Source organism: Astyanax mexicanus, chromosome 12 (genome assembly GCF_023375975.1).
Source record: "Astyanax mexicanus isolate ESR-SI-001 chromosome 12, AstMex3_surface, whole genome shotgun sequence".
Taxonomy (NCBI): Eukaryota; Metazoa; Chordata; class Actinopteri; order Characiformes; family Acestrorhamphidae; genus Astyanax; species Astyanax mexicanus.
In genome coordinates, this window is record NC_064419.1 from 39738189 (window position 1) to 39752705 (window position 14517).

Sequence of the window (14517 nt, forward strand, 5' to 3'; positions counted from 1 at the left end):
TTGAAACTATTTCTTTAACAATAAGGCCCCTATTGTACACCCTGTGCAAGGCGTGTCATGATGCTCGCTGCTAATGTTAGCTAGCTTTCTGCTAACCTTAGTTTTATCCCTGTAGCTAGCTCGCTTTAGCTAGCAAAAGTTAGTATGTTTGCTAGGTTGCCGTTAAAGTTAATATGTTAGCTAGCTCGCTTTAGCTAGTTGAAGTTAGTATGTTCGCTAGCTTGTTTTAGCTAGTTAAAGGTAGTATGTTTGTTAGCTCGCCGCTAAAGTTAATATGTTAGCTAGCTCGCTTTAGCTAGTTGAAGTTAGTATGTTCACTAGCTTGCTTTAGCTAGTTAAAGGTAGTATGTTTGCTAGCACGCCGCTAAAGTTAATATGTTAGCTAGCTTGCATTAGTTAGTTGAAGTTAGTATGTCAGCTAGCTCGCTTTAGCTAGTTAAAGGTAGTATGTTAGCTAGCTCACCGCTAAAGTTAATATGTTAGCTAGCTCGCTTTAGCTAGTTAAAGTTAATATGTTAGCTAGCTCGCTTTAGCTAGTTAAAGGTAGTATGTTAGCTAGCTCACCGCTAAAGTTAATATGTTAGCTAGCTCGCTTTAGCTAGTTGAAGTTAGTATGTTAGCTAGCTCGCTTTAGCTAGTTAAGGTTAGTATGTTAGTTAGCTCGCTGCTATAGTCAGTATGTTAGCTAGCTTGGCACTAAAGTAAATATGTTAGGTAACTCGCTGCTAATGTTAGCTAGCTCTTAGCTAATCTTAGTTGTCTCCCCGGATTAGATGTGTACGATAGGCCACTGTTTTCCCACCTGAATTAAATACACCATCTAAAAATGTAATACTTACAGCAAACTTACAGTAAATTTAAAAACTTAATTACCCAGATTATAATTTAAGACATTTTAAAACTTTTTAAGGACCCGTAGGAACCCTGCAATAAACAGAATAAAGAAAAAATAAAATTGCTTTTCTCTTAAATAAACTGCTGGCGTACCTTCACAGCATGAACACGCAGGTCAGTATTCTCTGCTGAGACGCTCAAAGCACCGTGCCGTAAGATGTTAAAGCACCAAAGTCAGAGCTCACCTGCCTTTTAAAGGAAATGACAACTGGCACACTGATTGGTTTATTTTACGTTACGCACAAAACACATCCATCATTAATTAGGAAAATTAGTACTTTTCACACCCTCACAATACCAAAGACACATTGACACGCCCTAAATCCAGCTGGTGATGCATAATTAAATGATACACTACTGATTGCTAAAATAGGGTTCTGATTGTTCATGGATACATGAGACAGTGAAGTCTGTCATATTTATCTAAACTTCTATACTAAATTTTCTCAGTGCCATCTTCATCTCTCTCTCTTTCTCTCTCTCTCACTGGTAAGCAATATAAAGAGCTCAAATGTGAAAATCTGCTGAAGAACGCCGCAGTTTATTGCACACAACCCAGGTCTAACCATTTAAAGTCAGGGTTCAGTGATGAGGCAGTGTCTTGCTTTTATCTACGACACACTTCCCCTGTCTGCATACTGAGCGCCTGTGTGTCTGTGTATGAGTTGCGTCTGACTGATGGGTATGCAGGTATTTCACTCCGGCTGCGGGTTTCTGTTTGTTGCGTCATCCTGATGGCAGAGGGCTGCTGGGTATGCCTCAATAGGAATGCTAAGTGGACGGAACTCTTGCCAGTGTCAGGAACTGGAATCGTTTTCTCACAGAAGCACATAATTAGGGAGCATTTGGGTGACACACTTTTCGTCCCCTCTTCACTCGTGCGACCCATTCAGAAGAATAAGCGCTGTAGCCTGGTGTCTAATACATGCAAGACAGCCTGTAATTGATATACAGAGACTGGAAATAAGTGCTGGAAATGAACTGTAATTAACACAATGTTATGCAGTATGTTTTGGGCTGTAATTTTATAGCTACTTCCATGCAGCACAATATATAAACAAATGTACAAATCAAATATAAAATATGGCAAATCTTCTTCAGTATAGGTACCACTCCAGCTAAAAGAAAACAGAAAAAAATGCCTGTAACATGGACGCAGAGTCTATGTTACAGGCATTTTTTCTGTTTTAACTAATACAGACAAAAGTCAAAAAATATTTTTTAAGAACTTACAAGTAATGTCAGTAATAAAAACAAAGGGTTTTTGCAACCTTTCTTCCTTATTAGGGGTTAAGGGTCATAAAAAGATTAATTATCAAATTAAACATTTAATTAATACATTAATACATTCTATTTATATTTAACTGGGTAGTACAGTTGGGGGGTATAATGGTAAAATACAAAATGTAATTTGGACATATGTAGTTCAGATTCACATCTATCTAATTAACTAATTTCTAAGAAATACATTCCATCCAAACAAATATCACACACAGTTTGACATATTTCTATTTAAGTTAATTTCCATTTACCTTAGGGAAGGATGGCAGGTTGAAGGTCTCCACGTTTTTGCGCGGCATTTTCTGGCTGTGTGGGTGTGGTGGGGGTGGAGCTGGATGAGAAGGCGGAGCATGCCGAAGATCTCCACTGCTGTGCCGCTGCTGCTGCCCAAGCCCCTCCTCCGTCTCTGTGCCGTTGTCCCTCTTCTGGGCGGCTTTGTCCACCTTGCGGACTTTCCTGATGCACGCGTACTCGGCCGTCTCCTGGGGCTGCGGGGGCTGGTTCACCACCTGGGGAATGGTCTCTGGTTCTGGGATGCCTTCTAAACCGTCGCCATCTGGGTCAGGTGGGGCTGGGGTATTAGCAGGGACGGCTGGGGGCGCGGGCGTGTCCGTCTCCCCAGCTCGACCCCTAAGAGAGTCTTCAGGACATCGTGTGGGGGAGGAGCGCCGGCCCACCTCCGCGTACGTGTGCTCCCCGTCCTCACCGGACGGGATCTGGGGCAGCTGGCGGCCCTGCGAGCGAAGGTCCGAGTTGGAGCGGCGGCTGGGCAGCAGGAGCAGGTCCATGCTGGCTGGACGGTTCTTCTTTGAAGATTCTGAGGAAAAGACACAGTTTTAATACCCACAGAGCCAGCAGGGGATATAGTATATCAAAAGAAAGGACAAAATTTTGTGGGCTAAACTGCAGAGGCAAAGGCGGCACAGACAGCGCCAACCCTCACACAGTGGAACATCTACGGGTGGTTCTACTCCAGAAGAACGGAGAACGAGAAACTCGTCCCATCCCCAGCATGCCCAGACTCTACATCCAAATTCAAGGCAGCTTGGCGAGCTCAGTAACGCTATCAAGCAGTGCAAGAAGTGCAAGAATGTACATACTTTTGCCATTGCAGTTGAGTCTGTTCATCTCATGGAGCTTGGTGTCTGACTTACTGATGGAGCGCAGCTTGGACTGCCGCAATATACTCTAGAAACACAGAGAGCAGTATCAGAATAATGGACTGAATACACAGATACGCAGAAACATACTTAATGCAGGCATGTACCACAAATGTTTTGATTTTAACTTTTTGTACTCGATACCACATAGTGGTTTAAGAAAGTAAAGTCATTAAAGAAACAGTCAGGTCATATCAGTTGATCAATTGTCCACACAAGAATTATATTTTAGAAAACACAAGTTCGGACAGAATGGAGCAGAGCTTCAAGATACTGGGCAAAAATTACATTGCGATATTTTGTTCTTTTGCAATATATATTGCGATTAAAAAAAAATCTCCACATGTCAATGATTCAACAAATAACTCATAATAATGCATATTCCATGTCTCAAAGATTGAGGTAGATATGTCATTACTTTTAGGTGTTTTTTCTTTTTCTTTTAATAATATAAGTTGTCTGCACTGCAAAATCACACTGCAGTAGGATCCTATGTTGCATGTTCTGCAATGTAACTATTGCACTTGTGCACAGTGTGATGATGATGTTTAAATTATTTGTTGTGCAGATTTTTAATGGAGATTTTCCAGTGTTTTCATGCAGACTGGCAAAAAATCAAAAACCACTCAGTTCATATTTAATAATTTTTGCTTACTATCAAACTAGGTGTACTTTTTTCCATTACATTATGACTGAACATGATGCACTGAAATGTATAAAATAGCTACAAAATCTCTATATTTTTCAGATTTTTAGCATTTTCCTGAAATGAACTGCGTCCATGTTAGAGACTGGATTACTGAGGATTTTTCACACTGTATTTAGGTCTATTTGGTGTTAGCACCCCGTGCTAGGCTGCCTTTCTTGACTGGGCATACAGGTCTTTTTAGAATTTTTGATGAAGATGCAGAAAAAGACAGTTTTGAGTTGCATTGTGGCACATTTTATAATCTGTGTACTCGCATTATTAAGTATGTTTCTGCTTTAATAGATCATGAATTACAGTATGGAGGTGCATGATTATAATTGAAAAGTAAAGAGTATTCTTACTGTAGTAAACACCACAGGATTAGGGTAAAAACTGTTATTAATCAAAGCATTTATCCCATGATTGACGTCAAGGATACATTATATTTAAAAGCAGTATTCCATTCAGTTAATAAAGACAATCTAAAAAACACATCTCTTTGTAGGGCTGCACGATATTGGAAAAATAAATGTATTGCAATATTTTGCTTCTCTGCAATACATGTTGGGAAATTAGAAAATACAAAGATTTTCACCAGATGTCTCCAGAAATCAATGGCCATGTAATGATATTTAATGAATTAATAAATCTGAGGTAAAATAAACCATATTGGGCAGATGTAATCTGCCTCTGGTAGATATGTAACAGAAAACGAGAACACTGGGAATGAAAGAAGCAGTAAAGCCACTCGGCTAACGTGCAGCGTTATACACGAGTTTCAGGTTAGTTCTCCTGAAACTCAGGACTGAAGCAGTATTAGCATTAGCCGCTAACCGTGCTAAGCGCTAGCACTTTTGCCGTTCAGAGGTAAGTATTATCGGCCTGTAGCCTGTTGCTAAGCCCGGTTAGGACTGTTGGAGCAGTATTAGCATTAGCTGCTAAACAAGCTAAGTGCTAGCTCTTTTGCTGTTCAGAAGTGAGTATATCAGACTGTAGCCTGCACATTTACAGTGTTAAAAGAAGCTACAAGTGACGAACTGCAAGCTAATATTGCCCTGGCTTATCGGAACACTCAGGGTTCCTCGGGTGCCATTAGCCGCGGCTAGTCTTAGTGGAAATATGAAAATCTAAGCTTAGTGTAAATAAACGAAATCACTTTACTCACCCAAATTGATTTTTTTACATTTTTCAGGAGAGAAATCTGTGTAGATTAACATCCACTTTAAAAGAAAATGTTTTGTTTAATTAGCTTAGCCACCCAATGGCAAGACCTGCAAAATTAGAAGGAAAACATGGCGACACCCCATGTTCCATACTAGTGTTGCGTAATGCGCCTTATAATGCGGTGTGCCTTATGTATGAAAATATTCAATTTTTAAATAGACCAGAAAACAGATGTTCACTGATAGTACACCTTATAATCCAGTGTGCCTTATAGTGCAAATAAATATCTTAACACAATTTGATACATAAACAATGTGTTTAGGGCTGAAACTTGAAAATCGCATTAACAATAAATATCTGATTTTAAAAATCGTGCAGCCCTAACTGAGTTGCAAGTTCACATAATTCCTTCTTAAAAACAAAGGACTAAAAACACACAATTCTAAGGCAATGTTTTTTTTTACGTTTATGTGGAGGATCTCACATATAGACAAAACACATTCACAAAATGGTTCTCTAAAGAACCGTTCATTTAAAGGCTTTTTGGGGAACCAGAAATGATTCTTCTATTGATTCACTCCAAAGAATTTTATGGCACATTATATTGTACATAAAAAAATGATCTTAACAGTCTAAACATTGACATTTTTAAACAAGTCAGTGTACCACTTGCTTGACCACAGCTTCTCTTAGTACAGTGTCTAGACAGCAATTTTCCCAGTCTACAGACACACAACAAAAGCTAACAAGCTCCATCACAACAAAAAGAGTGAAAGAGATGGTCACCATGTCCATGAGTCTGTGCTTTCTCTCTTCACCAGTACCATTGTGACTCTTCCCCTTCCTGTTGAAAACATAATGAGCAGAGAACACACGGATCATTCACAGCACCCATCCAATATTATCAGTCCCCAAACAAATAGGCAGATGTCAGGGACGGCTGCAGGCTTTTAGAGGGTGGATATATTAGCGAGGAGGATCATGGAGCCTCTGACTCCCTAGACAAGAACGGGATGTGGGCCAAGTCTTCTGCTCAATCATGTAGCGTAATCGAATCAGCTTCAGTGAGGCCATTAGCGAAGAGGGCTAATATGTCATGATTATTTGAAAGCAATTACAGATTATATTCAGTACACAAGGGCACGGCTCATACAGACGAGTGAAAAGTGCCTCATGTCATCACAGGAATTCCAGCAGCTCAGGCTCGGGCTCTCCTTATAAACTGTGCGCCTACTTACTCCGTAGACCTTTCTGGAGCTCTGCATTGTTTCTTTGCCTGAAGTGTTGAGGTTCAGTACTTTTTCGGTCTCTTTGAGCTGAAATCTGTTTACTCTCGTCGGTAAAACATCAGTCAGCTGTCACCTCCGAGTTCCCCCGCACTGATTAGATAAGACCTGAGGACGTGCGGAAAAAGCTCCAGATTTTAAAGTCTAGACATGAAAAGACTCCTCTGCTCAGGCGACTGACTGCAGGCAGAGAGGCACATACATATTTTATTTGATAGTACAGTTCTATGAACTAAAGGAGCTGTGCTGTGGAACTCAACATAGAGAGAGTTTTTAAATCTGCTTCCTTTACATTTAAAAGTAGCTAACATTATATAGGTTTACTGCTAAAAGAGGAAAGTTACTTTTTTAACATTTCATGGTATCAGGCTCTGAGAAACCCTTGTTATCGATATTGAAATACACACTGATCAGTTAGAACAGGTGAAGGGAAAATCATTGATTATCTGCAAGGAACGCAACCAAAGTTATTAAAGGAAACATTTTATAGCTCTTCTTACATGTGAGTCTATGGGCTATACAAAATATGTTCATTAAACTCTAAAGTGATCTCACCCAGCTCTATTTTTGTCAGTCTCAGTCCCTTTCAGAATAAGCCGTTTAAGGGCTCTGTCACTTTTATGCAAATAAGCTGTTACTGGCCACGCCCAATGTTTATGATGAGCGTGTACGACACCTTACTGTTAGCTTGTGCTTAATGGCAAAACACAAACAAGCTAGTTCATGTTTAACTGCTATAGAAACACAAAAGTCACTATTTAAGAAATACTGACATCTTCCTGATCTGCGGACTTGCCACAGGCAGTAGGTATAGATCCCTCCATCAGACAAAGTCTGCTGTACTTTTGGAGCTTTTCAACGAACAGACCGAAATGCTGGATCTTTAAGTGATATAGTGGGTGGGGCTCTGTTAGAGATTGATGGATGAGGGGTGGAGGCAAGGTGGTTCTATGCAGGTTTCCTGATTGTGAAACTCTTTTAAGTGACTCACAGAAAACGTATGGATGGATTTTTTTTTGTTTTTTTTGGAGTGTTTATAGTGGCAGTCGAGACCCAAGTGGAAGTACAAAAGCATGCAAAAAGTATGTTTTGCATAATATGTCCCCTTAAAACTGAAAATCAGAAAATAATCGTGGCTGAATAAGTGAAAGGACCAAATGATTTAAATTGAACAATAAATAATTTATATTTATGATATATATATCATAATATTTATATACTTGGTATCAGTTTGCAACCCTCACAAACTGTCTGTTTTTGAGCTAAAAGAGCTGTATAGGGCTAGGATAGTAACTATTTAGGAGCTAAGTTACACATTTTCTAAATCCTCAAATTCCCAAAACCTACAGACTGTTGCTTTAACTACTGATTGTATTTAAGTCTATGGTCTGTGGAAGTATCTTCAAACCTGTAAGAGTTCAGTGTGGTAGGAACTCACCTCTGGCAGCCCACACACAGCACAACGATGAGGATAGTGACGACGAAAGCCGAGGCGGCAGCGATGGCCCCGAGCAGCAACACCTTGCCGTAGGGGGGAGCAGTGAAGTTCACCCCGTCCTGCATCGAGGCCATGTGAAAGTGTTCACACACGCTGGCTCGTTCACTCCCACCGGCTCTCTCCCACACTCACACACTCTTTAAAACACACACTCCACAGGACCTGAGGGACAGAGAGGACAGAAAGGTTACAGATAAGTTTCACTTCGTTGTACTCTTAGTAATATACTTTTAAAAACTTGCAAGGATATGAATATAAGTGACATAAAGGTCTGTTATCCCCTAGTTTGTGAATGTTAGTGTAATATGCTGTTTTGCATAATTTATTACTGATTACTTTTATTTACAGCACCTCCATATAACAACTCCAGTCCAAACTAGAGAGCTATCTTGGATGTATCTGCCTAGATACCACAGGTGGGGTTATCATGTAACCTAAGTGGGAGTGAGACCAAGCTCCTCCCTAAACTCCTCCTACTCCTCAGCCCTATATAACAGCATCAGTAACAGTCATACAAACCTTTTTAACGATGCAAATGCAATATTAAAACAATGTTTGCAGAGTTAAATTAAAAGAAGCAAGATGATTCTACAAAACAAAAAAGTAACATCAAGTCCAAATTTAGAGCAGTGTTTTCCTACATAGTTTTTTACTACATAGTACCTTGTTGCAAAGGGCAACAAACAGCGTTAGACCAAACGTCAACTCACACTTGAATAAATGGGAGTCCCTGCAGGCTTCTTCTCCCTCTCTCCCTCTCTCTGTCTCTCAGTCTCACTCGCTCCTTCCCTCCCTGAAGCCCTGTGTTGCTCTGTGTGAATGAAACGCAAGAGTGTGTAAGAGAAGAAGAAGCCCCAGCTCCATCTATCTCCATTTCTCTCACTTTCACTCTGTCATTTTCGCCCCATTGACTGTCACTCAGCCCTCGACTCACACTATTATCCATGGCTGCCTCCGTTCGGGGGGCATTTTTGATCTTTTCACGCTGACAGATTCACAAGCATCAGGCACTAAACCTGTCCATAGCCAGGAGTGCTGCTCCTGCTGGGATGGAGCAAAGGCAATGGCATGCACGCCTAAACGCATTCTTATCAGATCATACACTGAACATTTTCCTTCAGTAAGATAACAGGGAAATTATTGTTGCTAGGGAAGATCACAACCTGATAACGTAAAGCCTCAGCTAATTCAGGCAGGCTGAAAAGATGCAGTACTGAAACTATTCATGTTAAAACATCAACAACAAATGCGTGGCATGGAAGGAGCGGAAGAGCCAACATTAATCTCTAAAACAATCAGTAACAAGTTATTTGATCTTTGATTTTGATATTTGAATATCAAAATTCAAGGGACAAGCTAAAAGCCACTAAACATGAAACATGCAAAAATTATTTTAGGCGATCATGATATTCAGTAACGATGACGGTACACATAAAGCTAACTCGGGTTTCTTCTCACCACTATAATCTCATCCAAACTCACTACCAAGTTGAAAGATTTGGAACTTCAGTCATCCCTGTGTCACCGGTTCTTCAATTTTCTGACGGGTAAACAACAAGCAATGCAGGTAGGTAAACATATCTCACTCATCCTCACCCTCAGCTTGCTGACAGTAATGTTGTGTTTGTTCTGAGACCTGTTTGGGTAGTTTGGACCTCACAGATCAGTACAAGTCTGGTACAAAGAAACAAACCGAAAAAAGGCTAAAAAAAAAGGCTTTTCCTTTATTTTGCAAGCACGACTTATACAGTGCAAGTAGTGAATTAAGCAGTAAAGTGTAACCATTATACTGATAATAACAATATTTTAACACAGACACTTAATCCCATTTAACAAGCTGAAATAGAGCCAGAAAAATAAAATACTTGTTTTGTCAGTTCTGTCACAGAAAAGACTCTATTACCCAGCATGCACCTGCACTTAACCCTCTGGATCCAGCTCGCCATGCTTCTCATCATTGCTTACACCTGGAATCCTTAGTATATATAACCCATGTTTTCCTTCACTCTTCACCTGGTATTTAATCTATTTTCTTAGCTCTTCTACCTCACATTTCTTTCGTTTTTGACCCTTTGTTACTGACCCTTTTTGCCTCTCTGTTTATCCTTTTTGTCTAGCCCTTTATTGTTTGTTTGTTTTCTCATTGCCAAGCTTTTTTTGCATTCTGACCGTTTTCTTGCCTTTTCCTATTTGTCCTGTTGTGGATTTCTCGTGTATGACCTCTCTTTGCCTGCTCACTCTGGTATGTTATGTCTTTATGCTGCCATTTGGTTATTGACCCTGCCTGTCCTTGAATATTCTTCTAAGCCTGACCCTTTATTTAATAAATAGAGTGTTTGATACCCGCACTTGTCTGTCCTTTGTTTGGCACCCGTAAAATGTTTATTTTCAGTCATTTCCAGTGCATAGCTGAGAACAGTGAGAGATGAAGAAAAAAGAGGGATTAAAAGAAAGTAGCAGTCAAGCAATAGAAGGGTCTTAGGGGACAAATAAGACAACAGTTACCACAGTTTACGACTAAACCACTACAGTTTTCACAATACCATGCATATCCACAGTCAACTGCTTAAGGTTTTCAGGTGATACCCACGCTTACAGTATTTACCCTAATAGTGTGTGACTGCGAGCTTTACCTCTACTGTGAGATCAAATTCAACATGCTATTGGAGTAAGGATCAGAATAGCACTGCTGAGGTAAATGTATTGAGATTTGTTTATTAATGGGGTATTAAAAAGTGTTGAAAAATGATTTACTACATTTAGACTATTTAATTAGCTCAGTGGTGAAAAAAAAAACTCAAATGAATCAAAACTTGAGAAAAACTGAGTTTGCTATTCAGTACTGGCCTTCAGCCAAATATTTTATTTTGTTTATTTCGGTTTTGGCCAAAATTTCTGGTTACGGTGCATCTATAAAAGGAGCTTTATCAAACATTTGGACATATAATGTATTTATATTTCACTGATTCTTGATATGCTTGAAGAGACAAAATATTTTTTTATAGACAAAGTTTTTGGCTAATTAACTGTGAAACTTTGATTTTAACTTTGATTGTAAACAATACAATTTTAATAAAAAACGAACATCATTCCACTCCATCAAACAAAAAGTATTCTATTTTAATCTGATCAGTACTACATGAGTTTAAAGACCTAAAGTAATAAATTTCATTTTTGTGTAACAGAATTAAGTAATAATATTAATTATAAATGTTTTTGTCATAGTCTCAAACTATTTTGAAAAATCCCACTGTAAAATAGCTTAATATATTGAGGAATTTCACAGTGTTTTTTTTTCTAAATTGTACATATCAATTGTATATATAATATAATATGTATAGTATATACACTCCTTGTATATTGTTTGTTTATATTAATCCAGTGATGGTATAGTTACTTTGAAAAAGTAATCCGATTACTGATTACTGATTACTCCTTTAAAAAGTAACTTAGTTACTTTATGGATTACTTGATTTTAAAAGTAACTAAGTTACTTTACAAGTTACTTTATTAGTTACTTTCAGCAGCTGCAGACACCACCTCCCGCCGCCTTAACATAAACATTATAACCAGTTTTGCCAATACTCCCTTTATTGGAAAATGCATTTTTAACATCAACAATTTATCTCTATTAAGTTGAACTATTTCCTAAAAAAATAAGGTTTTTTTTATAAAAATAAAAAAATTAACATAAATATTTTTTTTATAAAAAAATAAAATATGGTCTTTCTTGATTTTACTAAACATAAATACTTGTTTTTATAAAAAATATATAAAATAAAGAAAGTCTTTCTTGACCTGACATATTTAACACTGTAAAACTGAACATTGAACTTGTTGTTCTCTGCAGGGCAGCAAGGAGTGGTTTTATAAAACAGAACCGTGTATATGGTCTAGACCAGGGATCACATATTTGCAGACTGCGGTCCGGGTCCGGACCCAGACGTTGTCCAATACGGACCCATACCGGACCCAACTACTGAGAAGGATTTAATTCTGACAGTGTTCATTTAAAGCACCGGAACTTTTCTTGTCTTTACGGTATTGTGCGCTCTGCGCCACAGCGAACGTGTGGTGTAAAATCTTCAAACGCTCTCCTCTGCCAATCAAATTTGTGGCAGACCGCTGCCCTGGCTAGTGAATTGGGACGCGGCCGCAAAAAAACGCTTTAATAAAGAGATAGGGCGCCGAGAACTGGCGAAAAACGAAAACGGGCGGCAACTAAAGACACGCCGAGCGCGAGAGAGAGAGACAGGGGAGAAAGCGAGACGCGTGTGATTGGGGAAGAACGGAGGGGGAATGGGTAAGGGAGCGGTGTGTATGTGTGTGTGTGTGTGTGTGTGGAGGAGATGAGGTGGAGAGAGAGAGAGAGAGTAATGCACAGTGACTTAAATAAGTAACTTTAATCTGATTACTGGATTGGAAATAGTAACGCGTTAGATTACTCGTTACTGAAAAAAGGGTCAGATTAGAGTAACGCGTTACTGACATCACTGTATTAATCATATACAATCAATGTTCTTAGGCAAAGAAGACACCCTTGAATAAAGTTCTGCTGGTGTTTAAAAATAAATTATTGTTTTACTGTTGATGTAAAATCACAATATTTAAGTACTTAATTGGATATAATTATTATATTCATGATAATTTAATAACAACCCTAATAATAAAAGAAATAAGAAAAACACAAATACAATAGCAAATTGATTAGAAAATTACAATAAAATCAGAATCATAACCAATCACAGTCAGGTGAACAGGAAGAGGGAGGGACTAGGAGGCAAACAGGGCACCACAACGGTTGCCTGGCAACAGAACCAGTGAGTGTTTCTACATTATTACATATCAATTTTTAAGTCCAACAAAATTAATAAATCATACAAGATTGCATCCTAACCGAACCCTGTGAGACACGGCTAAACCTGAAGAGCCGTCCTCACTGCGTACAAACAACCAGATCCACAGTGAGGGCACAGTGCAGTGTGAAATCTGTGAAAGAGAGACGAGCATTCTACAGTAAAAACACTCACAGTGCCCCTTCCTCCCCCATTCCCCCACATTTACAGCTTACAGTAGACTGCAGTGCCTCTGGGGTAGCTGTGACCCAGACACACAACCCCCATCCCATCTCTCCACCCACGCCTCCAACTCATCCCCCCCATCCTCAACACTGCCTCTGCCCCTGTGACCACTCCCTCACCCCACGAGGACCACCTTCTCAATAGGGCACATTGCAGAGACACTGACAGGACAAAGAAATGCTCACTGAAATAAACCTCACACAAAAACAATGTCAAGGAAAATCCCTTTTCAGCTAAGTGGCTAATTCAGAAGTAAGCCAGATCACTACAGCGTGCCCACAAGCCAGCTCAATATTACCAATTACAGTCAGTGGCTACAGTAGGATTTGTTATTGCTGTGTAAGGGTTGTAAATTGGGTAAAAATAATGAATTCTGTCAAATGAATGTTGCTGAGGGAGGCAACATAGAACATCAGATTTAGACATATTATGACAAATAACATTAAAGTCTAGTCTTAAGTTGGAGCATTCCTTTATAAATTATACAGTACTAGTACACACATCTTCTCAATCAATGAGTTTTCTTTTTTTTATAATTTTATTATGATTTAATCTATACAGGAACACATGCTGATTTTTTTGTAAACATAAAGTAAAAAAAACAGAATATGTGTTATACTATAGACTCTTTTATGTAGCACATTTATCTTTGAGGACAGATGTCTTCATGAGGTAGAGTCACCTGGAATAGTTTTCTCAGCGTCTTGAAGGAGTTCCTGGAGGTGCTCAACAATAGTTGCTGCTCCAGCTCATTCCAAATCACCTCAAATCACCATCTTAGTTGATCAGGTTTAGGTCAGGTGATTGTGAAGGACAAACACCTACTGGTGTTCCTTGTGTGTCCCTTAATTGTTTCATGCCTTTAATATAAATCTACAATGTAGAAAAAAACATTAAATTAAGAAATAAAGAAAAACACTGAATGAGAAGATGTGTCCCAACATTTGACTGGTACTGCATATCTGAAAAAAATATTTATATTACATTTGTCTTTTAAATTTCCAATGTTTTCAATCCTAAAGATCAGTGAGATTTAAAGAATATAGAAAGTAGTAGGACAAGAGTCACCATAGCTATGCTACTAAACCACTACAGTTATCACACAAATCTGTAGCTTACAGCTAAAAGGCCAATTTATACTTCAGGGTCAAGTCAATGTGTAGAAAGTGGGAAAAGTGTGAGCAGAAACACAATTCCATTTTGCACTAGCGCTACAAAACTAACAAGTATTGAAAGTCTATTATGGCAATATAATACTTATCATAATAAAAAAAAACATACTATGATGCTATTAGGGTTGCAGCGGTAACCGGTTTCACGGTATACCGTGGTATTAAAATGCACGGTTATCATACCGTGTGTGTTTGCTTATTACCGGTAAAACTCAAGCCAGCGGAGAAAGTCACCCGCGCATGCGCAACTCTGCTCCGCTTCAGCTACTCAGCACACAGCGTTGAGAATGGCA

General features: G+C 39.0%; 1 protein-coding gene across 3 annotated transcripts in view; it reads right to left on the minus strand.

Annotated features, from left to right (window-relative positions):
• si:dkey-70p6.1 (uncharacterized protein LOC570575 homolog) overlaps positions 1 to 14517 on the minus strand; it is a 51074-nt gene that overhangs the window by 11921 nt on the left and 24636 nt on the right. The window contains exons 2-6 of one of the 3 annotated variants that reach the window (XM_049485750.1): positions 8682 to 8782; positions 7912 to 8133; positions 5974 to 6031; positions 3276 to 3363; positions 2427 to 2992 (exon numbers count right to left, since the gene is read on the minus strand). In XM_049485750.1, coding sequence (XP_049341707.1) covers positions 2427 to 2992; positions 3276 to 3363; positions 5974 to 6031; positions 7912 to 8045 — 846 coding nt within the window. In that variant the 5' untranslated portion in view covers positions 8046 to 8133; positions 8682 to 8782. The remainder of the gene's footprint in view (positions 1 to 2426; positions 2993 to 3275; positions 3364 to 5973; positions 6032 to 7911; positions 8134 to 8681; positions 8783 to 14517) is intronic. The other 2 variants (XM_049485751.1, XM_049485749.1) reach the window with 2 other exon arrangements.